General features: G+C 32.9%; 4 protein-coding genes and 1 long non-coding RNA gene across 5 annotated transcripts; 2 read left to right on the top strand and 3 right to left on the bottom strand.

The window, feature by feature from the left end:
* Positions 1-1,861: 1,861 nt before the first annotated feature.
* LOC146918421 (metacaspase-7-like) lies at positions 1,862-3,957 on the top strand. The gene is made up of 4 exons (XM_085720072.1): positions 1,862-2,184; positions 2,323-2,420; positions 2,899-3,221; positions 3,325-3,957. Exons 2-4 carry the CDS (start codon positions 2,335-2,337, stop codon positions 3,651-3,653), a joined length of 738 nt encoding a protein of 245 aa, XP_085576198.1. The 5' UTR covers positions 1,862-2,184; positions 2,323-2,334; the 3' UTR covers positions 3,654-3,957.
* Positions 3,958-7,823: 3,866 nt separating this feature from the next.
* Positions 7,824-8,453, top strand: LOC146918420 (uncharacterized). Its single transcript, XR_015016195.1, has 2 exons — positions 7,824-7,859; positions 8,271-8,453. It is a non-coding gene; the product is annotated as an uncharacterized LOC146918420 (long non-coding RNA).
* A 1,420-nt stretch (positions 8,454-9,873) lies between these two features.
* LOC146918419 (proline-rich receptor-like protein kinase PERK1) lies at positions 9,874-14,841 on the bottom strand. Its single transcript, XM_085720069.1, has 8 exons — positions 14,481-14,841; positions 12,542-13,234; positions 12,367-12,453; positions 12,207-12,277; positions 12,025-12,101; positions 11,630-11,777; positions 11,087-11,251; positions 9,874-10,358 (listed from the first exon to the last, which is right to left on the bottom strand). The coding sequence occupies exons 1-8, from the start codon at positions 14,635-14,637 to the stop codon at positions 10,125-10,127; spliced, it is 1,632 nt and encodes a 543-aa protein (XP_085576195.1). The 5' UTR covers positions 14,638-14,841; the 3' UTR covers positions 9,874-10,124.
* Positions 14,842-19,550: 4,709 nt separating this feature from the next.
* LOC146918418 (uncharacterized) lies at positions 19,551-20,516 on the bottom strand. Its single transcript, XM_085722055.1, has one exon. It carries the CDS (start codon positions 20,514-20,516, stop codon positions 19,551-19,553), a length of 966 nt encoding a protein of 321 aa, XP_085578181.1.
* Positions 20,517-21,583: 1,067 nt separating this feature from the next.
* LOC146918417 (uncharacterized) lies at positions 21,584-22,646 on the bottom strand. The gene is made up of 2 exons (XM_085722054.1): positions 22,138-22,646; positions 21,584-22,043 (listed from the first exon to the last, which is right to left on the bottom strand). Exons 1-2 carry the CDS (start codon positions 22,644-22,646, stop codon positions 21,584-21,586), a joined length of 969 nt encoding a protein of 322 aa, XP_085578180.1.
* Positions 22,647-24,752: the final 2,106 nt, after the last annotated feature.

Raw genomic sequence — 24,752 nt, 5'->3', positions numbered from 1 at the left:
CCACAAAAAAGCTCATTAACAAGTTTAATTATAAACCATTTATAGATGGGGTCACTGTTTTATAGAAAAAAGGGACAATAATCATTATTCGTATTCATCTAATAGTCATAATATTAAGAATTAAAATTTTTTATTGTCAAAAGTATTAAGCATTGTATTTGTTACGTCTATTATTTGATTTTAGACTTCCTAAATCCTACATGATAATATAATGATTAAAAAATTAATTTCCTTAATTAAACACATATTTATTCATATATTTTTTTTATCAAACATAGTTAATTCATATTGTTAACTAATGTACAAATGCTTCATTAAAAAATAGTATGAAAATGGGATACGATTTTTGTAACAACTTTTAGTCAAAATATGACTAATGTTTATCTTATAAGAATTAGTAATCTTTCAATGGAAACAAGTGTCCTGTGTCCATGATAGTCCTAGTACTAGATATATGTACCAATTTGGTTATGAGAGTAGTCATTGGTGTGAATCATTGCCTCTCAAATAATGTAGTCATGTCATACATATACATAAAATAACCATTCTCTTTATATAGTATTAGATATATGTATATGTGAGGTGATAGGCGTAGTCATTGATGTGAATTAGTGGCTCTTAAATAGTGTAGTCATCTCCTATCTCCTATACATACATTTTAAAATATTGAAATGAGACAAGTACACATAGTATGACTAAAAAACTTAACTATACAAATTAAACTCATAGAGTGATAGATTTTGATTTAATTAGAACATAAAAAATTGATGGTTATTTATGAGGATGAGATCTAGTTTATGGTGGCTAATGATTTGTGTGGTAAATCATGGTTGTGTGATGATTAAAGGTTAAAGAAGATGCATGAAATGAAAGGAAAAAATAGGATGGTGGAGTGCAAGACTCTCATATGTTGGTTCCAACCATCCCCTCTATCTTTTGTTGTGATTTTTTTCGTTCAAATTTATACTCAAAACTAGGTTAAGTTCTTCTTTAAAAGATGTCAAAACTTGTGGTTAGGTGCAACAAAATTATGTAACTTTGTTGTTTTTTTATGACTGTGGGGTGGTCTTAATATTGAACAGAAAAACAGAGATGCATGCATGTGATGTTTTAAGCTAAAAATGGAACAAGGTAAAACCAAGCGGAAAGAGACTTTGAGATTTTCCTCAATAAGAGTAAAATTAATTTGCATCAAGAAACAACAAACTATTCCACATGTATTTATTTAAAGAGTTCTTAAAGATTATCCAACGGGTCTTGTGAGAGGTGTTTATCCGGTGGAAGCTTCATACCTACCTTCCCCACATGTTGTTATTGGTCTAAACTCTAGATTAGAAAACTATTCTAGTTGGAGTGGAGCTCTTGATTTAATCAAATCAATTGCGGTGGAAGTTTGAGTAGAAAATTTTTGGAATGCAACCTAAAATATTTTTGGAACGCAATCTGAAATATTTTAGTAGACAATCTAATATATTTTAGAGCGTAATATGAAATTATATTTTAGTAGTCATTAATATATTTCTGTACTGAAAAATATATTATTGTCCTTAATATAACATATTTTGGTACTCAATTGAGATATTTTTGTACTAGATCTAATATATGAGTTACTTGTTCCCAAAGTCTTTCACTTATTAGTAGAGAACTTTATCTATAAATAGAGAAGAGCGTAATATGAAATTATATTTTAGTAGTCATTAATATATTTCTGTACTGAAAAATATATTATTGTTCTTAATATAACATATTTTGGTACTCAATTGAGATATTTTTGTACTAGATCTAATATATGAGTTACTTGTTCCCAAAGTCAAAGTCTTTCACTTATTAGTAGAGAACTTTATATATAAATATAGAGCTCTCACAGTGCATTCAACACACCGAAAAACACAGTTGATGCTTCCTGTGCTTTTCTTCTCTTCTCCCTCCTTAGACTTGTTTTGACGAGTCTTTCTTCTCTACTTCTACTCCTTTCTGTCCCTTCGGTTTCGAATGATCTTAGTATCATATAGTGGTGTAATCCAACGATTAAACCATATTTGGTCTAAACACTAGATTAGAAAACTATTCTAGTTGGAGTGGAGCTCTTGATTTAATCAAATCAATTATTGTGCCTGCTTTCTTCACTGATCAATCTGGTTTTGTTTTTGGAGAATACACACTTGTTTCTCTCATCTTCAAGAGGTATACTTTCTTTGTTGTTCATCTGTTTTGTGAACCATTGCCTTATGTTTTTATCCTTTCCTTATTTATTTTAACAAATTGTCACTCTCACAATAGTTGTGTATTAATTATTGTATTTGTTTATGTTGTCTTTGGTAGGTTTCTAAAATTATGAGCAGACATCGAAAACGGAAAGACCGATCAATGGTTTTTTTTGAACAAGACCAACCAAAAATCTTACTACCTGGTTCTTCTAGGTAATGAATCAAACAATTCATTTTTACATTAATTTACTAGAAATGAATATTTAGTAATTTACTAGCTATATATATATCCTCATAATATTATCATTTTTCGAAAAACAATGATAACAATTTAGTGACAGCGTAGGTAGAGATCTTTTAATTTAGCGATAATAATTTTGTTCATATTGAAATTGACACTTATAATATGTGTGTAATATTTATTTTAGTTCTTATATAATTCATATTTGTGGTATTTTAGTTCTTATTAGTTCTTATATAATTCATATTTGTTTTTTTTTCTTTTTGTTGGTTAGCATTGTAACAAAAAAAATTATTGCATATCACTGCCATTTTTTTTATTACATATCATAGTTAGTATTTGCATTATCACGAAACTGTATATCTATAATTTTAATCATTTGAATTTATCATTTTTCTATTTTATTTGTAATTCTTTCACTTTTATTAACAATCAAACTCATTTGTACAGCAATAATTCTCCTACAAAGAGAGCTTTAATAGTCAATTTACAATTTCGAGAACCTACACTCAATACATATTCCGATGGTGCGAAGATAAAAAGTTTGCTAATAAATCGTGGATTTAAAGATGAAAATATTGATTATTGGCAAGACAGAAACGATGGAGGACCTGGTTTCCTTATTGATGCTGACAAAATACGTAATAGATTACATGATTTAATTACCATATCAAAGCCAGGTGATACTTTATTTTTTCACTTCAGTGGACATGGTAACTATCAACAAAGAGGGAGAAGTTACCTTGTTGCAGCCAATGGAACTCCTTTACTTGGTAACTTCCTCAACACATCTCATGCTAATATTAATTTTATTTATTTGTGATTCTCAATGCATGGATATGTTAATTCTATTAATTTGCTACGTGACTTGTGCAGGTTGTGAATTTAAAAAAGTGTTAGACCAAATGGCTGACGGCGTCAAGATAATTTTCATGATTGATGCTTGTTACGGAGGGGGGTTTATTGAACTAGCTCACCACAAAGTTGTTCTATTCACATCTTCCAAAAGGGATGAAGAGTCAGTCAAAGGTTCTTTGGGTTCTGTGTTTACGAATGCGTTTGTTGATTGTGTTAATGATTACCCTGGAATAACGCATGATGAATTGATACAAAGGATCCAAATATTATATGGTCAGCATGGAAGCAAACCACTACCCGACCTTTGTGCCACTGATGAGATAAAAAATTCTATTTTTATTCTATAGAATCAAGTTAAGAGAGTGGGATAGAGAGATGTTTGACTCCAATGAAAAAGCTAGATGCAGAAGCTTGTACTGTTTCTCCTAGAGATGCTAGGTCTTTAGGTACTAATTGAAGTGATTCTATAATATCATGTAGCGTTAATGGTCATTCTTCTTCATCTTCTGGCTCACCTTCTACTTCTTCTTGGTGAATTTCATTCATCAATGACTTAGTTAGATGTAGAAGTTTTTTTCTTAATATTTTTGTTTGGTCTGTTTTATGTGGTAGCTAGTTTCTAAATAATATGATTTGTGGTGGTTATTATAATCATATTAGTATCAAACTATTTATATTTGTTGTTTCAATGTCTTAAAAATTGAATTAGACATCGAATTGCAAGACATCTTCGTCAATGTTAAACATTTTAAACTATTTAAATTGGAATGAAACTGCAATTGAATAGCTCAAATAACTAAACTGATAACATGGATTCATGTATTGAACCATTTGGTAAAGTATCATTTTTTTAAGATAAATTGCTGTTTGAAATGACAATAGATTTACCGAATCATGGTAAACTTATTCTGGTAAACTTATTCTATTGGTTATTATGAAACTTGTACTAGAATTCAATTCTTCATAAAACTTAATTAAGGGCTTGGAACATGTCTAAGTAAGAAAATTATAATTTGAGGATACAATCAGACCTTTTTTATTTATTAGTTAATTCATTGTTCAAGATTGAAATTATAGTAAACTATATCAGCCAATGTGTTTTTATTTTGGTTGAATGATGCAATGTGGTTTTGTCAAACACCTAACGATATTGGTGAATGAGACCCACTTTACAAACTCCAAATTAGGATATGTAATTGGGAAATGTGGACACTTCAAAATAGTAATCTAGTCCTTTTTTTTAAGGTATAGTACTCTAATTCTTTGTTTTGAACAACAGTTCTCTGTGTGTTTTAGTTGGATACTTAATTTAAAAGCACTTAAAAAAAAGTATAAACATTTTTTGTATAATAATGTATTTAGATCAACAGAGTTGCATTCTCATGCAAGTACATGAATAACCACTACTATCATAGAGGATTTTAATGAAACTTACATATAACATACCAGTTAGAGAATTTAAAACTTGAATAACTTTTTTTTTTTTTAAAGAAAACTTGAATAACTTATAGTGAGTGTATGTGATAGCTAGGTTCAACCATATATGTCAACTTAAATTGGCAAAATTATACAAATTTTTAATCCAAATAATGCATCAATTTATGTTATATGATCAAACCATTTATTTTAAAATTTGTTCTAGATCATATTTGACCCAAGTTAGGGTTGGGTCCTCTTTAAATGTGAAAAATGTACAATATAATTAAGGCTTAAATATGTCTTTAATCCCTGCACTTTCATCAGATTTTGGCATTGGTCCCTGCACTTTTTTTTTGTTTGGAATTGGTCCCTGCACTTTGTAAAAATATTGGTATTGGTCCCTCTGTTAACTTTCTGTTAAAAAAAAACACAAAACTATTAGTATTGATCCCTGCACTTTGTAAAAATATTGGTATTGGTCCCTGCAGTTTGTAAAAATATTGGCCAAATGTTTAATATCATATGTGAGCTTCCTGAAACTAGAACATTAGTTCCACGAATGCGAGTCGTTAAAGGAACAGGAAAGGCCATCAATTACTTGACTCCTCCTAGAATCTTGCTTGCCTTGGTCAGTGCTTGGGTACGGCGAGGTCGCTGGTTTGACGATGAGGTATGTAATGGTGGTTGTTTTGATGCTGAAATCAGTACACTTCAACTACATGGTATTCATTAAATATTAAAAAACATGCACATTCATATAAATGCTCATCTTTGAATATAGGAAGTACGATAAATTACACTTTTGACCGCTTAAGTATTTCCTTTCATTTTAGTCCTTTAACTTACAAACTTAAGACACTTTGTTCATTAATATTTTTTGGTTTCATATCAGTTCGTTGAGTTACAAGTCATTTCTCAGTTTTCTGTTTGAGTTTGTTAGATTATGTGACAACTTTTGTGACAACCAAAATTTTACAAAGGAAATGAGATATTGACACAAAAATCAAAGCAATAGAGAGATAAAGTAAAAAGATAATGTAAGTATGAGAGAGAAAGTTGTCACAAAAGTTGTTAAAAATGGTTGTTTAAATATCATTTCTCTTAATTTAATTAACTATTTAACATGTTTTTGGTACAACTATTTAACAATTATTTAAAACGAACAATTAAACAAGTAAAAAACCAATAAAAATAGCATCAACACTTGTGTGCTCTAGTTGAAGGATAGAATACCTAAGAGCAAAAGAAGCAAAACAAATAATAGCACATTATGTCCCACATCGGTTGTTTGTAAACAATAGAGCAGGTTGATCCTCTCCAGTGACTGGAGGGTCCAGTGAAATCCTACCCATATTAATTAGAATTTAACCAGTATCATGGTATATACTTGCGTGTTTTTTTTCCACTGTCAAGGAATCTCAAATCATCTTTTTTTAGCGTTATAATATTTCATTAATAATAATGTTGTTTAATATAAATAGGAGTTATTGTAAAAAAAAATGGAAAATACAAATCGGAATAGGAATAAAATCGTAAATATGGGGAGTAACATTCAACGTATAGCCAGTTTAGTAAATTTTTCTCATGTAACATCAAAAAACCCTAGTCTCGATGTTAATTATATAGCTATCAAGACCAAGATTCACTGCCCATTATTTCCCTATAAAAGGATCGTAAACTTCACCTTCATAAAGCTTTTAGAAGACGTGAAGACTACAAGGTTTTAGCCAGCAAAATCTTACCCTAGTTGTCAAGTAAATATATACGCCAGAATATGTTATGTCACAAATAGACATAAAAGCGACATTAAGTTACACTTGATCTAGTTTTTAGGAGGCTTCTTCCGTACACTTTATCCCTTATAATTGAATCAAAATGAGCTTGCAACAACACATCATTTTATGTGCTTAGTCTTGTAACCTTAGGGTACTGAGTTCCAATCCCTTAAAATACAGTTGTAAAGTAATCACTAGTGTCAATTTAATTAATAAAAATTTCTTCATTTTTCACTTTTCTTTATTTAAAAAAAAATACACTTTGTAGGGTCCAACCAACACTTTTGATTTCAGCACACCAAAGCCCTTAGTTACTCTTGGACCTAAAATAACGAACTGAGCAAAGTGAGCAAAGTACACTACTACAACTTATAGACATATCATAAGGTATTTTTATAAGGTCTCCCAAACAATCTAACAAGTGCTTATGTGAGTCGATAGACTCAAATGTACCAATCCAAACAGACCTTTATTTGAACTTTTTTTGCCTTATTCCTTTGCTTCTCATTCCATCTTTAGAATTTCTTATCTGTTTGATTGCCAAGATAATGTAAAGTGAAAACATGTTTTTATAATTTATATTTTATAGAGTGAAAGTTCAACTCCAATGAGCTATGTAATTTAGATGAAAGTGAATGTGATGAACTTCAAAGATTTGTTTATGCTTATGCTTTTTTGCTGAATCTTAACAATCATCGATTTCGGCAACCACCACCGTCGAATCATCAACAATGCGACGGCATCAATCTTAACAACATTTCTATTTTCTTCTCTCTTTTAGGTTAAATGGGTCTTGCTTTTCTCATCAATCTTAACACCAGTTAAACTCTGTGCTCTCTGACATGAACGTTGATGTGGTAAGTCAAAATACTCACTCTTACTCTTAAAATTAAGATCATTCATTATTAGGCACCTTACGTTGATCTACTTAGAGTCTGTTTGAATTGACTTATTTGAAATTATCTCCTGGGTTAAGCACTTGTGAGACTCTATGGAATAGCCTTTGGAAACAAATTATGACATGGTGATAACCTGTTTTCAACTTATTCCGTTCAACTACTATGATTTATGAAACTACTTATGTCTTGTATGGAAACAACTTGACTTTATTTTATCTTTTGTTATAGAAATACCTTGTAAATACTTGTATGATAAGCAAGTAAGAAATAAGTGTTTAACTAAACTTTTTATCCAAACTGGACTTAGTTCTCAGAGCAAGAACTTGTTATGAGGGTTGCTTATTTTCAAAACAGGCCAAGATACTAATGTTTGTTCACACTAGTCCAAAGACCAATGCTATTGGAGAAAAAATTAGCACAATAGAAGGATGGGGAAGACGTCAAAGATCTCAAAGAACAGGTTTATTTTCAAAATTTAACCTCCTAGTTCTTCATTATAGTCTTAGGAAGCCTTACCTTGTCAGTTAAGTTAAAATATTTCAATCATGTTTCAGATTGCCAGCCTGGTAGCATATTGGCAAGAAAAGAAGCAAATTCAAAACATTCTATATCTGACAGCTCTGGAAAATGTAGGACAATGGTTAGTGAACTGTCACCTTATCGTGCAAACGGCGGGCTGCAGATATCGTAGATTTGGATGCCGGCAACCAATGATTGATGTTGGCTACTTAGAGGTTCATATTTTTTTTTTTTTTTTGCTGTTGACAAAAACAAAATTATTTCTCTGATATTACAAAATGGTTTGATGAGTAATCCTAATAAATTTTCAGAAATTTCAAAACAAAGATTTGTGATGTTTTACTATCTTCAGGTTGTTGCATCTGGAGTTCAAATGACGAATCAAACACCAGAAGACACATCTGCTATGGTTGGACACACATCTTTCAAAATACATATATATTTCCAGGAAACTTAAAGCTTAATGCATAGTATATTCAGAGAAGTGAGAAACTCTTGCTTGGTGGTTCAATAGGAAAAACAAAAGGTAATTCAACTTTCTGATCTATGTGCATGCTTGCTTTATATGTATTATGGAATTGAATATGCAATGCGATATGGAATTGAGTATTATTTTGGTCTATGTTATGTTCAGTTGCTCAGTTGAGTATTATTTTGGTTTTTTGGTTCCATAATATTTTGTTTTCCCATTGTATGTTTGTCTGAGGTTATTGATATGCAAGTTTGTCTATTTTTGCCTGTTATTGATAGTTAGTAGCAGGGTCTGATTTGGGATCATATCAGAAGTGGCATTTTCTAGTTATAGGCTCAGGAGGATTTCTAGTTTTATTGGGTTTTGGCGTAGTAAACTGAAATCTATGGTTTTGTCTATGGTTTATACATGATATATCCATGGAGCTGAATTGTACAGTTTTTCAAATGTGTTGCAGGTTCTTCAAAAGGAAAAAAAAAAAAAAAAAACTTGTGATCAAGTTATGGTGATGAAATTTGAATACTATAAAAGGATGCGAGAAGATTTGAAGAAGAAAGACGAGGAAAAGAAATTTGTAGAGCGTCAACAACTTGTGTTGCATAGTTCATTTTCATTATGCAAGAATAAGAACAGTGAAAGGGGGAAATTTGTATAGAGTATGTAATTCAAACTGGTTATTTAAACTTGTATCTAATATTGGTTAATTCAAATATGAATGAAGTTTAAGCAAAGACATTTGGTAAATTTAAAAAAATTTAGTGTAGACAATTTTGCGACACTTTTCACAACCTCTCAAAAATTATAAATGTAACACTTTTTTATTGTCACTGATGATACAAAAAGTGTTACAATAATGTAACATTTACGACACTTTTAATTGTTACAAATAGTACTATAAAATGTAACTAAAACTCTTTAGTAACAGGGCTTTACCTAACAATTGTTCAAGTGTTACTAAATTTAATTAGTAACATTTTTCTTGATTTAGTTACAATTTTCAAGTGTTACTAAATGTCATTATTGTAGTAGTGGTAATTGGAAGAAAGCATAAAGAATGCAATTCAGTCTTCAATGACTCTATGACTTGACTCTAAGTGCCACTCACATTTGTGTTATTTCTTTATTGCGTATATTTTGTGCCAAGGGTATAATGTCATTACAGTGATACTAAATGTAAATTGCATAATGTTATTAAAAAAAAAATGTAAATTGCATAACTGAAATGAATTAATACAAATAATAGAAATTCTAGAATCATAAGAGAATGATTATGATACCCCTTCAAGCAAATAATTGATGCCTACCGAGCCCTTGTCTCAACGAGCTTATTTTATCAGCTGGCCCAATAGTGTTGATATTATTTGATGGGAATTTCTTTTATCACTAATTAATAGGTCTGGTTCTGTAAAAAAGAAATATATATATATATATATATATACACACACACACACACACACACACATTTACACCTGGTAAATACATCTTGAGGGTTAGGGAGTTATCTCCCGAAAAACTGTTTTATGTAATTCTAAATCTTTGTCCCGTGTGACACACGCAAGTTAACTATGTTTTTGGAGTGAGAATTCTCCAAAATATCTAAATGACATCTAAAGATAGGTTTGTTATCAAACCTGCTTTCAACTACCATCAAACAAACATATCAGTTAAGCAAAATTCAATTGCACCATCCGTAGGTGAAAAACCAATGACAACTGTGTCAAGTCAAATCAAGACTCATGAACTTCTACTGAATTCTTGACTGTTCTCATTTCCATCTCCCATGCTGGCTAACGTGTTTTCGCTGCATGATCCGTACACGCTGCTTCCAGCATGAGATCCGAATGCCATTTCTCTCAACCTTATCATGTCTTCTTCGTGTTGTTGAGTATTGTATTCTCTGCTGTGTCCAGGTGTAACCCCCGCATTAAGATCTGCTATTGACACAGCTCCTTCTAGAACTCGCACAACCTATAGTATGTATGATTTTTAGACTAAAAAATGCTTGTATAGCATGAACTCAAAATTAAAAAATTGTCCTGACATTAATGGAGAGGTATAAAAAAATGTTTGGCAATTGTTTCTGATGAAATTAATTGTCTTTTCATTCCATTCACTGTTTATTACTCTTGTATAGTTTTATTACATCTATTTCTCTACCGAGAATCAGTAGATAAGTTTATTATTGACTAAACAACATGTTTCGAAATGAATATTATTTAAAAGAAGAAAAAATTATTTTGAAATGAATTTAACTTTTTTTTTTCCTTTCCAACTATATCCTTCAATTAATAACTATGTGTACACTACTTTCAAAATATTACTTTTACTTTAATAAAAAACAAATAAATAACTAACAATGATAATTTAGTAAAGTAACATTTATATATTTTCTAATCATTGCATTACTTAATATATGTGTAAAAATCTTAAACAATATTACTACTATTCATTTTGAAACGGAGTAATAAACTACAAATAAACGGAGAACAAAAGTTTTCGGAGATATGGACAAAACAAGTCCAAGGTTAATTTCAGCATTTTGTATGAAAAAGAGTGGGGACCTTAGTTGCCAGTGCATTCGCGGGATACGCACGATGGTTTTAGTCGTGCAATTGAGCATTTTCCTTTTTGAAAAGAGGAACCATGGTTGAAAATGAACAGGTGGGGTAAACAATAAAACAAATTCTTCACATTACCTGGCTCATCTTTGGTCGATGCACTGATGAATGGCGCGTGCAAGCTGCAGCACATGCCACCATAAGAGCCATCTCATTAGGGTCAAATTCATTCTGAAGCCTTGGATCAACCAGAGAATAGACATTATAATCTCCTTCTGAAGCACGCATGAAGAAAAGCCTAGCCTGTGATGATGAAAGATGTGGTTGTAGTTAAAATTAGGGTTATGCTAACGAGTGTCCTTAGCCTTAGGGCACTTGTTAAGGATTTAAAAGAGAAAATAATTTATAAATTTTATGTAAATAAAGTTCCTTTATGAAGTTTCAATGTGTTGAATACACAATTTCTAAGAAAAAGTTTCTTGTTTTAACTTCTAAACAAGTGTCCTAAAGAGAGAAAGAAAAATGATTTAAGCGTTTGTGATGAAGTTATTAATATTGAATTAAAAAATGAAATAAACCATCTATATTAGGAGTTAGGACAATTTTTTTTTAAAAATGAGTTGGTTATTACGGGAAGAAGGAGGGAGTAATATATAAACTCTATATGGTGGTAACACTCACCCACTCAACCAAACTACCGTTCATGTAGCTCTGATTCTCATCAACCGGTGGTCGTCCAGATATTAACTCAAGGAGCATGACTCCATAAGAGTAAACATCTGATTTGTCTGTAAGTTTTCCACTAGCAGCATATTCTGGAGCCAGGTACCTGTAAGTAGCAATTGATAATTCATGAGCTTAATATATCATAAATGATATATATGTTGACACAAACATTTAACAACAAATTTCGACAACAATTTATATGGTTAATGCAGTTCAAAACCCCCATATGGCAGTTTTCAGACACTTCATTCAATCTATCAGCAAACACTAGCAGATATGAACAACAAACTACATTTCATCCCGATATCCAAATTTTGAGAGGAATGAATAAATTTGTTCATAGTTCATACCCGAAAGTCCCCATCACTCGAGTAGAAACGTGAGTATTGAGATCAGGTGCATCCTTTGCAAGACCAAAATCTGCAACCTGTCAAGAAATTTGATACTAAATCAAACTAAAATTTACAACTTCTTACAACATTTGAAACAGTGCATCACCACTACAACAAGGAAGACGTGTAATGGAACATACCTTTGCTTCAAACCTAGAATCGAGAAGGATGTTAGCAGCTTTAATGTCACGGTGAATGATCTTAGGATGACCTGAACAAACAGAAATTTACAATAAACAATCAGTTTTGACATAAACTAGATGAGGCTGAACAAATAACAGTCAAAAGTGCATAACTTACAATCTTCATGAAGATATGCCAGTCCTTTTGCGGATCCCAAAGCAATTCTCCGTCTTGTTGACCAATCCATTGTTGGTCGTCCTTTTCCTGCAGTTCAAATAACCATAAGAATTAAAGAACACTTCTAGCAAATGCATTGTGCAACACAAAAGAGTGACCAAAAACAAAAATGTACCGTGTAAATGGAATTCCAATGTATTGTTAGGAATGAACTCATAAACAAGTAGCCTCTGAAAATCAGTGCTGCAGTATCCAACAAGAGAGACAAGATGTCTGTGATGAACACGGCTAATAATCCCAACTTCAGCTTGAAATTCGCGTTCTCCTTGTCTGCTACCAGCTTTCAGCTGCTTTACAGCAATTTCTTTACCATTACAGAGAATACCTTTGTGGACAAATCCAAATCCCCCTTGTCCTAGGAGGTTAGCATCAGAGAAGTCATCTGTTGCGTGCATTAACTCCTCATATGTAAACATGCTCTTGCTGGAGCTAAATGCATGAGGCAGCGATGATGGAATTGGAGCATGAGGCAGCGATGATGGAATTGGAGCATGAGGCTGTGATGATGGCGGTGACAGACGTCCTGATCCTGATAGAGAAGCATGAGGCGGCGATGATGGCGGTGACAGAGGCGGCGATGATGGCGGTGATTGACGTCCTGATAGAAAAGCATGAGGTGGCGATGATCGCTGTCCTACACGAGACATACGTCCTGATGGAATTGAAGCATGAGACAGCGATGGCGGTGCTACATGAGACGGCAATCCTAATGGAATTTGAGCAAGAGGGGGCGGTATTGAGACCACATGATCGGAAGGAAGGCGAGCATTATGCTGCCGTTGTTGCGGTGGACCATGATGAGGATCAGCTGTAATGGTCAGAACACAAAATCAGCATCAGATAAGCAACTATCATTGCTAAAAAAAATAAAAAATAACACGGTTTGCTAAAATTTGAAACTCACAAACATCTTTACATATTTCTAAAGCAAAATAAATAAATAGATAAAATTAATAAACAAATTATTCAAATAAAATCTAAACTTATACAAAAAAAACAATGTTTATAGTTTACCTACGTTAACATAATAAAAAAAATGGACATCAAAGCATGTGATAATTAAATTAAGGGACAAACTATTCCAATTTGCTATTTTTTTTTTTTTTGACAAATGCTAATGTTTTATGTTATATACAAAAAACACCGTTAAATATTTGGATTAAACTTGTTACAGATTTTAAGTCAAATGAGGATAATTTTAAGGAAAATTCTACGGTGAAGTCATGAAAATGACTTTTCTGGTGAAGTTAACACTATAACATCAAAATTGTAGTGAGTAACACCCCACTATTTGTACAGTGGCATCAAAAGTTCAGTTCTCATAGTATCATCAATTCATCAGATTAACAAGACTACATTTGATCTAATATATATCCTACCTTGTTTTAAGTGTAACACCCCACAAAGTGTAACACTTAAGACTATCACATAATATCATCAACTCTGCTTGCATGTTAAAGATGTCAACGAAAAAAGAGTACATGTAAGTCCAAGATGTTGGAAGCATTACTAGATGAATTACTATTGATCATTGATCAGTAATCAACAATTTAAAAATGAATCAAACATTAAGATCAAAATTAACTTTTCGAAAAAAGTCAGTTTTCTGACTGCACCATAGAACCTGCCTAATTTTAACACACAACTTCTAAATCAATAATATTGCTTGACAAAAAAATAATAATAATCTGACTATAGTAGTGGATGAGTCGAATTAATTGTCAATAATATAGTAGGAGATGAGTAAAATTAAATGTCAATATTTCCACATCTTTAATTAAAATTTGCCTAAAAAATTTAAAAACCTAAATTTATGTTGAGATTTTTTAGGCAAAACATCAATGATTTAACAATAGATCAATGATTTAATTCTTCTATCAAAGACTAACACCCAATTTGACGAAAATAACAATGAAAATTTAAACTTTAACAACCATATATAAACTTTACCTAAATACATGGATTTCCAGGTTCAATTCTCCTCTAACCTTGATCTGATAATATAAATTTAACAAAATACCTTGACGAATGCTAGAAAACACAAAATCTCTCACCTTGAATTAGTCGAAGTGGTGATTCTTGAGGTTGCTTCGAATAAAAGCGACTTCGATCACGGTTTTTCTTCCACTTCCAACACCATATGCTACAGATGCTCAACACCACAACCGCCACTGCTCCGAAGATGATAAAAACGAGAGTTCGGGTTGGCATATTTGATGATCAAGGAGGTGACAGTGGAGTCAAAGTAGTGCCTCAACCGGAAGTTGGTGATGTTGCGGGAGTGTTGTTTGTGGTGACGGCGATGAAGTTGGAGGTGGTGAAAGCGATGGTGCTGTGTTGTGACAGTTGATCTCCAGGTGTTTCTCTCTCAAGAAAGATTGGAACGGAGAGAGCAAGTGACAGTTTGATGTGAGTAGGAATTTATGAAGTGTGAACGAGGGAGTGTTTTATTGATTCGGGTTTTGAATTAATGCACTTTTCGCCCCTCAGTTTTAAAATGATGCAATTTTGGCCCCTTATTAAAAAATATGAAATGTTACTCTTTAAACACTTTAAATTGTAAATTTTTAATGAAAAATTATGTATTGAATGCATTAAAAATTGTAATAGTTAACTTTTTAAAAGAATAACTATTAAATTTGGGATGCTTAAATAGGGCTCCGCAGGCACTCGTTAACAAGACCCTTAAAAAAATGGCAAAAGTGACCACATATTTAGGGAAATATGCTCTTTTAACCTCTAACATAAGGGAAATATGCTTTTTGACCCCTTATCTTTACAAAAAGTTGCGATTATGACCCATTTTTTGTGACATGTGACGTCTTCTCACCAATTTTTGTATGAAAGATGCCAAATTTTCATTTTTTTTAATAGGGGGCCAAAATCGCAACACTTTAAAACTTAGGGGGTAAAAAGTGCAGTTTAGCCTTAAATTTATTTTACATAAAGTTTTTTAATCCTAATCATATTCTAATTCTATTAAGTCTTTTAGGCTATTTTATTATTGATTTAAATAAGTATTTTATCGTCATGTAAACTTAACTTAGTTTGTAAGGATAATGCATAATATACGCAAAGTACACTAAAAAAAACTAAGTAATTTATCCTTATAAATATCTCAAATTTGAATTTCAATCTCAAAAAAATTTCACCTAACATCCAATAAAATAACTTTTGAATGTTTTTATCAAAATCGATAGAGAAACACAATTTAATTACAATTTAAATTTACAAAACATGAACAATCAATACAATAAAATAGGTTAGTGGTCTAAGTTTTCTAACAATTCTTTGGTCAAAATAATAGGATATTCCCTCAAAAAAATTAATAGATATTAGTCCACTAACTAGGGAGATGACGTGGTTTGAACTTTGAAGTTATTTCTGGTCAACGATACAGAATGGAACCTTATGATCTTGACAATTTGGAGGAACAACCTTACCTAATCCCTAACATTAGTAAGATTGTACTCATTAAAATTTGTAGCTTTGTCTCAGTTACTGATTAGAGACCACTAATTCATCTTTATTCATTTGCTTTTCCATGCTACCTTCCTTTGTAGAAAATTAAATTAAATGCTTTGATTCAACTGTTGACATTATAAGATTTGTTCTACGAAGAATGGGCATTCTTCGGATAATGATAGAATTGTGTTTGTAGTTAGAGAATGACTTACTCCCTCCGTCCCTATATCTAAGCATTCATTTGACTTTTTTTTTGTCCCTAAATGTAAACCCCTTTTCAATTTACTAGATGCATTTATTATTTTTTTCCTAAACATATCCCTAATTAATACTATTAATTTATCTTGAAATATGAAAAGTCAAATTTTATACACATACAAACAAAAGATAATTTGGTAATATTAACACACAAAATAGACATATTAATTACACTGACAATTTTTCTTAAAGAAATGTAAAAAAGTCGATGAGTGCCTACATTAAGGGATGAAGGAAGTATTTCCTTAAAGTGCTAAAAACTATGATTATGTGTGTAAACTTTGATATGTGTGTTAATCCGTGTAATACAGTACTTAATGGGTGGGTCATGTTAACTTGTGATGACACATGGTAAACAACTCAAAAGTAGAAACATTCCCTTGAATTTTATGCATTTAATTAATCAAAAGTAAAAAAATTAAATTCAAATGCATTTATTACAACAAATTATTTCCACTTTTGACTCATTAACTTGTGTCTTTAGGGCACAAATTAACATTTCTCATACTTTTTTTTGGTACAATCTCATACTTAATACATGTAAAACTAAAATTTGAGTTTAACAAAGAAAAAAAACTTCAAAAAATTGGAATTTGAATTTCACATGATATTATTTCTAACAATTGATTGTGTAAAAGTAAAACTCAACACTATGTCTTGTGGACGTAACTTTTATTCATGTAAAAGTCGAATTTGATTCTTATAGTGGTTCTTTATTTAAAAAATTACTTGATTTTAATTGAGCTAATAGAGACCATCAATATCTAAAGTAAATGTTGATGCACATGATATTTGAGTGTTTTTTTAGAGGATAATATCTAAGTGTCGTAAAACTTCTTCATGAAAGTTAAAAATTATTTCAATAAAACTACAATTTATGTTTTCAGACAAAAAATTGACAACCTTTCAGAAAAAAAAAGTTTTAAGGCAAAAAACTACTGCACGGTCAAAATCGATAGTGAAACACGATTTAATTACACTATAAAAAAATTCACCTAACATCTAATAAAATAACTTTTGAATGTTTTTATCAAAACCGATAGTGAAACACGAATTAATTACTCTTTTTTAAAGAAGGTAAATTAACTCATCGAAATTAACATTAAAGAATTGAAGTTAAGAATTTGAGATGAGGAAATTCCAAGATCCTAAGATTTAACTCTTTTTATCGTGATTTAAATTATTATTTTCATATGTTTTTTTAAAAGTTTAAGAAAATATATTAATAAACCAAAAGAAGTCTCTCTAGCACAATCTGTACCAAAGAAAGCTAGCGATCAACAAAATTATATTACACAACAACGCTGCTCAAGCATAAAAAAAAATAATTAGAAAATTGTCTTTAAACACGGCCTCCATATGAAGCAATCAAACAATACGTAATGCGATTTGCGATTTTAACCATCAATAAGTTTGAACTTTGCCCTTTTAAAGAATGAAGTTTTTTCAGATTTTAAATTTACAAAACTTGAACAATGAATACAATAGGTGTAGTTTTCTAACAATTCTTTGGTAAAAAAATATATTTAATTCTCTTATTTGATGATAATGAGAATGCCCAGGTCATGGAAACAGATTTTATAGAATATTCCCTCCAAAAAAGCAAATTATAGGACATGTACTCCACTGATTGGGGAAATACTCCAGTTTGAAGTCATTCCTGGTACCCAACCCCAATTTGAAAACTGACAATATGGAACCTTATGTACGAGCCCACCTACCTAGCCTGATGTAAACTGCATTAAATATGAGTGTGAGGGATTGGTATATCTCATCTTTTGGAGTCTTACTCTATGTCTCTATGTATGTCACGTGAAGGTTGCTCTTGCTTCTTGGATTTTTGCCTTGGCCACCATCATACCTTTTTTAATTCATCTTCTAGCCATCAGTCTTCGGTCAAAGCTCTTTTGTTTTAGGCCTTGTTTGTTTTTTAGCTTTCATTTAGTGGCTTCATTTTAGATGGGGGATTGATATATCTTTGATAGGTTTCATTCTTCATTGTCTCTCTTGCGTGTACCGTCTTATTAATGGAACCTCATCTCTTTAAAAAAAAAAAAAAAAAGAGTGTGAGAGTCAGTGTGATACAAATCAACAAACCCCACATGTACCGACCTTTCTCATAATTCATAATCGTTTTGTGCCGTAACATGGTATGGTAGTAACATGGTATATGATCGTTTTGACTATGGGAACCAAATATATATTAATTATGCTCAACCCATTTATTTTATGGATTTTCCTGGGTGACATTTACCATGAGACACTTTTTTCCAGTCACATTTTTACCGCCACGTGACGGTTAATCAGGTTGTCAATGATATTATTATTATTATTTTTAACATAAAGGTTAAAACATATTTTAATGTTGGTGAAGATACATGTACAACTGTAAGTTGTTCATATAATTATGTATCTTCATATAATTATATTTTCATATAATTATTTTAATGTATTTTGACGTTTAGTTGAACATAATGTTTTATTATGGTGGTTGAAAACCTTTATAATTAAGTCATACTTTGCACTATTTGACTATTTACATTATTATATTAGTTTACATATGTCATGTAAATAATAAATTTTATTTAATTTTAATTTTAAATAAACTCGTACGAGTTCTCTAGTCGAGTTTACGGGGGCAAAACGAGCTGAGGTAAATTCTCGAGTTGTAAAACCTTGAGTATATGGATAGTTTTGAAAATTGATCCTAGTATAGATTGAAGCATGATGTGTGTAGACAAAAATATATTATAGACTAATTTGTGTCCAAAAAATATATTATGGACTAAATTTCTATTTAGCAAATTTAAATATTAAGACCCCGTTTGGTTTGAGCTTATGAAAAATAGCTTATGTAAATAAATAAGCTTTAATTTTAATTTATAAACTATCACTAACGAAATTGTATTTTCATAAACGGTTTTTTCATAAACAAACAACCTTTAAAACTTATAAATAATACATAAAAATGTATTTATTTGCATAAGCTGTTTTATATAAGCTCTAAAATAAGCTAATCCAAACGGGCCCTAAATGAACCAACTTATGTAACACCATCTTAGTCCATAATTTTTTGAGTATTACTTTTCCCACCTTATGTCTTTCCTCGCGCGCCCTATTTTTTTTTTCCAATTTTACCCTCAGTACATTCCGGATTATATAATTCGGAATGCATCAGTGCACAGAACTGAAACAGATTTGCATGTCATTGTGGTTTTTATCGTTTTTTTTCCAATAAATCATTATATATGTTTGTATAAAAGACAATTAACTTAAATATTATATCAAAAAATGATTATATATATATATATATATATATATATATATATATATCATTATACCAAAAAAAGTTGAATTTATATCATTAGACATTTCAACTAAACTAATGATATATATTTAATCTATGGCGCCGAAAGATCAATGGGACTATCATCCACTTCAACCTTCACACCAGGAGCAAGACCAGCACCAACCCTCTCATCGGGATCAAGATTTTCAACAATGTACAATTTTTCATCATCTTCTATGACCGCTACACTCGCCGCCCGACTTAGCTCATTATAATCTGCCATCCGGCTGACATATCTATCAGGCCAGGTGTCTGCTTCCTCTCGATAGTATTGTCTCCATAGAGCGGAAGTGGGAGGAATCGGACAACCATCCTTCAATTTCAAGGCCATAAAATGGTTGTCATTCACATATGCCAGACATATCAACGGATCGATAGTTGGAGGCGGCGGTGGACCACGTAGAGGGAAAAAGGTTTCTGATTTCCCAATGGACAACACAACAACCGTTTGGCTGAATTTCTGTGCGATGTGGAACCCCATATTCGGCATTCTCATCCATTTATCCGGTGGTGCATTGCCAATACCGGAGTAGGATAGAGCGTCCAAGACCTCGTTATACCGCCTATCATCATTAATCATCCTACGATAGCGGTCATTTTCTACACTGATAAGCTCTTTGTAAAGGTTGTACCAGACTAATACGTGATCATCAACAGTCAAGTTCCGTAGGACCGCAACTGCTCGGAACCCACAATGACCATCACCGGGTACATCCGTAACCTTTTCAATAAAGCCATGCATCCAAATTGGGATTTGGTCTTTGTGTGGTATGTGGACTTCAATGGGTGTTGGCTTATTTGGATTTTTTGGAATTGGTTTAGGAGGAGTAGGAGACATGTTGCTTTCCCGTGCACTCTTTCTACTCGTCCTTGTTGAACGTGTCTGTGAACCCTGTGTTTCTTGCTCCTGGGAGTCAATAATCTCCCAAAGGGAAGGGGACCGCCTTGTCGATCGAATGCTTTGCTTATCTTTCTTTGGAGCTCCTTTGGTGGTGACCTTATTTGGCGGTGGACGCATAGAGGTGGTTTCCGGTAAAAACAAATTGTCGGAATTGTTCTTTCAAATGCACCTTCATGTTGTAATCGGCGTCCTTGAATCGGGCCTACAATGTGTAAAAAACTGTCATTATTGTTGTTGATGGAAAACAGTCAGAAACATGCATTCTGTTACCACTACTGATACAGTCCGGATTTTATTTTCCGAACCACATAAGGTAATCCGGATTATAAAATATGGAACTTCCCGATACACCCCATATGCACTTGCATGGGGCGTAAATGCTACCTCTCCGGATTATATTTTCCGGAACCCATCAACTATGTCTGGAGTATATAATCCGGATTGCACCAGTACAGAATACAGAAACAGAAATCCTGGGCAAAACATAAACAGAGACAGTTTTGAAAAAAAAAATACCTGGAGAATATCCCATTCTGGCATAGAGAGATGTCTTCTTCTTTTTGAAGCTTCGTGTCAGCCTCGTACTCGAACCTCAACCTCTTCCGGTGGGTGTGAATTTCTTCTAAACGGATGGCAGTGCCATTCTTGATCTTCAAAGCTATCATACACCCACATGGTAATCCGTAAGTGATCAAACTCAAACAACCACATCTAGATTTATCCGTACCAATTTCAAGTGCTTTATTGTACTCCACAACGAGATGATGCAAAGCTTCCCTTGAAATGTTCCGGATCAACCTAGACCATAACACCTTGTCTTTGAACCGATGTTCAAGCATGATAATGCTCGTCTGAAACGAAGCATGTATTGCGGTATGTTGCAACTCTAGCATGTCATGAACGGATTTCCAGTTTGTGCTCAAATCACCCATACTACTACTCAGATACTTTTTCAACCGAGCGTGTGCAGATTCAGCTCTGTTTGTTGTAGTATTCCCCATATGAAGGTTTTTGTCAACCCAAAACCTCACAAACTTCTCCTTAACCAGATCTAAAATTGTTTTTTCAACATATTCCAAAAACTTGGGAAATTTTGCGCATACAACTTTGATCCGGGTCCAATTATCAATATATGCTTCCTCCGTTTCGGAGTCCAGAATATCCATTCATGCAGCCATCACAGTCTACACCACAGAAGCAGGCTTGATCGCTTGCCTATTCTTGCCTTTGAGATCCGTCACTTTGCAATCCAATTTACACTTTGCTCTCACATTTTGTCCAATGTGATATGAGCACAACAGAGTAGTAGCTTTAAGGAAAACCTTTTCCATAGCATTGATCAAAGCATTGTCCCGATCAGTGACAACTACTTTGGGATAGAGATCTTTGGAGTGCAACATCTCACGACACCTCTCAAGAGCCCAATAAACATTGTCTTGCCTCTCAGACAGCATATAGGCAAAAGCAATAGAGTATGTTTTCATGGTAGAGGTATTACCGACAAACTCAAGCAATGGAAGACGATACTTGTTTGTCTTGTATGTTGAATCCAACACAAGCACCGTGGAGAACGTGTTAAACAACTTGATAGAATCTGGATGTGCCCAAAAAACATCACTGACTTCATCAGAATCATGATACTTCCTACAATGATAAACGTAACCATTATCAACCAAAGACTTCAAGGTGAACACTTTCATTTGGGTTTAGACGACCGACGGTTTTATGACCTTTCAACACATCTGTCATGCCATGGTTGTGTTTACCATCACCAACTTTGAGGCTCCAATCACCACCAGTCAACAAGTAACCTCTCAGCCTAAACGGACACTCGCATTTAACTGAACCAGCTATCTCACGCCGACTTTTTCTCTTGTACTCAGTGTATGAACCTCCCCTTTCACATATCAAAGTAACAAATGCGTTTCTTCCGTTGCCACCGTTATCGGATTTACCAATAACAGTGGAAAAACCAAGCTTCCTAGCTTTCTCCCGAACCCACACCAACAAATCATTGCGTGTTGCAAACCTATGTTTGGTGGTAAAATGTTCTCGCTGGTCAATACAAACAGCAACAACTGGAGGAATAGGAGGAGGAGCATCCTCTACTTTCGGGGGTGGTGGTGGGGGATTCTCGGATTTGGCATTTCCGGAATCATGCGCATCTTGAAGTAAAAGAAGCGGCAACACAACAGGAGGTTCATTTTGAGGTAGATCATCATTTGGGGGATCAACATGAACAACCATGACTGAAAACAGTGTGAAGGAGAGTCAGAAAATGAAGACAGTTTCTGCACTGGTACAGTTCGGAACACGTAATCCGGATCACATGAATGCAGTCCGGATTACATATTCCGGAAAAGTACTGCAAAGATCATACAACGTGATCAAATGTAAATCGCCTAAAAATCGAATAGGGAAAGGTTTATATACACATTACCTTTGAATTCAGTCGAAAATGATGATGTTAACCCCCCTTGATGGCCAGATTGCTGCTCCAAACCATCATTTCGCCCAAATGGAGTGTTTTTTAGAGGTGTAGGGAATGTTTTTGATAAAGGTGGTCTGCTTCAGCTAGGTTCTTGAGAACTATATATATACCCTAGCTGTCCGGATTACGTTTTCCGGAAAAAAAACGACCGCTTTTCCCGCCTGGTTTAAATACAGGGCGTGCGGATTTTCTTCTCCGGAATACAACCATTGTGTCCGGATTATGTTTTCCGGATTGTATTTCACCCTGGCCAAAGCCATGTTTCGCAAGTCCCATGGGGCAGGGTGATTTCCAAATCCTTTCGGATTATATGATCCGAATATTGTCCAGATTACATAGTCCAGATAAAGGGTATTTTGGTCAAAAAAACAAGGCGCGCGAGAAGGTCATAGGGTGGGAAAAGTAATACTCTATTTTTTTTTACGCTAATTAGTCCAGTTCTCTTAGCAATAGTTAGCATCACATGTTTAGTCCTTTTCTGATGGCGTATTTCGCAAGTGTACGAAACCGTTCAAGTAGTAAAGTTAAAACGGTAAGACCGAGTGTCGAACTCGAGGATCGCGTTATACTATTGAATTGTATTTAAGACTTAATTGAACAAAAAGGTACGAGATTTGTTTTTAGTGCAATAATGAAAATAACGGAAAGTAAAGTGATTAAGATTAATTGGAGAAAGATGCTAGGGATGAATTTCACTAGATGACCATGAAAAGCTAATAACTTAGTCTCAACTATTGAATCGACTCATATGATTGTTACCGAATTATCTAATTTATTCTTGCCCTAATTCCTTAGTGACAAAAACTTTAAACCTAAACTAAAGACCTAATTCCTTAGTGAATTTGAAGATTTGGGTTAAGCATTAACGAACAAGAATTCTCTTAATGATTCCAAGGGTTTGTATCTATTCCTAGATTACAAAGGCAAGGATCTCTTATTTCAAAGCATTTATCAATTCCACTTCCGTATCACAAAATAAACCGTAAATCAATTTAAAGGCGGCCGACACAATAAAAAGCATTAAGAACGGAAATGAGAGAAACAATCATATGAATTTCAATCAATAAAATAAACTAGGTCATAGCAAACATGTTCATCTAGGTCTATTCATCCCCAACAAAGGAGGGTTTAGTTACACATAATTGAGCAATAAACAATAAAAGAAGAATTACAAGATGAATTCATGAATAAACCTTGTTAAAACTCCTTCAATGATGTTCCAAGTTGCTCCAAATCGCTCTCCTATGTGTTTCTAGGCCTTTTGATCTCCAAAAATCGTCCTCCTTTTCAGAAACACCTCTTTTATATTTATAAGGAGCTAAAATCGGTGGCCGATTTTTTTCGAAGCTGATGGCCTAAAACTGCAGCAAAAATCGGTGGCCGATTTTACAAATCGGTGGCCGATTTCCAGTTTTCAAAATCTTCATTTTCTTTCCTTTTGTAGCTTGTAACTCCATGCATTGCAATGAATATGACCCAAAATGACATAAAAATGCCTAAGAAAAACTAGGATGACAGAGTGTCATCATTTTCCCAACAAAAAATTATAACGAAAAACGTTTTTGTCTATACACACATCAATATATCATGCTTCAATCTGCACTTAGGATCAGTTTCAAAACCATGTTCATAAGCTGAGGAACATGATTATATATCTATACTCTAATTTTACAGACAAAAAGAAGAATGTTTGTCCCATATATATGTGGATTTTTTTTTAACTCTTTCTTTATACCTTTTTAATGAAATGAGGATTTGTTTGTTGTGCACGCAGCACGTTGTAGGATGAACATGGAAAATATATTTATTTATTTAACTTTGTTTTTTCATTTTAATTATGTCTTTATTTTGCTGCCAACTTG

The sequence above is a fragment of the Medicago sativa genome, chromosome 6 (assembly GCF_051527215.1).
Source record: "Medicago sativa cultivar Bolivia chromosome 6, Bolivia_mono, whole genome shotgun sequence".
Taxonomy (NCBI): Eukaryota; Viridiplantae; Streptophyta; class Magnoliopsida; order Fabales; family Fabaceae; genus Medicago; species Medicago sativa.
Note: the sequence above shows the minus strand (reverse complement) of the source record. Positions and strands in the feature narration are given on the sequence as shown.

Coding starts and splice junctions, on each gene's coding strand:
- LOC146918421 (XM_085720072.1), top strand. CDS start 2,335: ATGAGCAGACATCGAAAACGGAAAGACCGATCAATGGTTTTTTTTGAA. Junction 2,421..2,898: donor TTACTACCTGGTTCTTCTAG/GTAATGAATCAA, acceptor TCATTTGTACAG/CAATAATTCTCCTACAAAGA. Junction 3,222..3,324: donor CAATGGAACTCCTTTACTTG/GTAACTTCCTCA, acceptor TGACTTGTGCAG/GTTGTGAATTTAAAAAAGTG.
- LOC146918419 (XM_085720069.1), bottom strand. CDS start 14,637: ATGCCAACCCGAACTCTCGTTTTTATCATCTTCGGAGCAGTGGCGGTT. Junction 12,102..12,206: donor ATTCTAGGTTTGAAGCAAAG/GTATGTTCCATT, acceptor ATTTCTTGACAG/GTTGCAGATTTTGGTCTTGC. Junction 10,359..11,086: donor ATCGACCAAAGATGAGCCAG/GTAATGTGAAGA, acceptor TACATACTATAG/GTTGTGCGAGTTCTAGAAGG.
- LOC146918418 (XM_085722055.1), bottom strand. CDS start 20,516: ATGCGTCCACCGCCAAATAAGGTCACCACCAAAGGAGCTCCAAAGAAA.
- LOC146918417 (XM_085722054.1), bottom strand. CDS start 22,646: ATGGTTGTTCATGTTGATCCCCCAAATGATGATCTACCTCAAAATGAA. Junction 22,044..22,137: donor AACCATGGCATGACAGATGT/GTTGAAAGGTCA, acceptor TTATCATTGTAG/GAAGTATCATGATTCTGATG.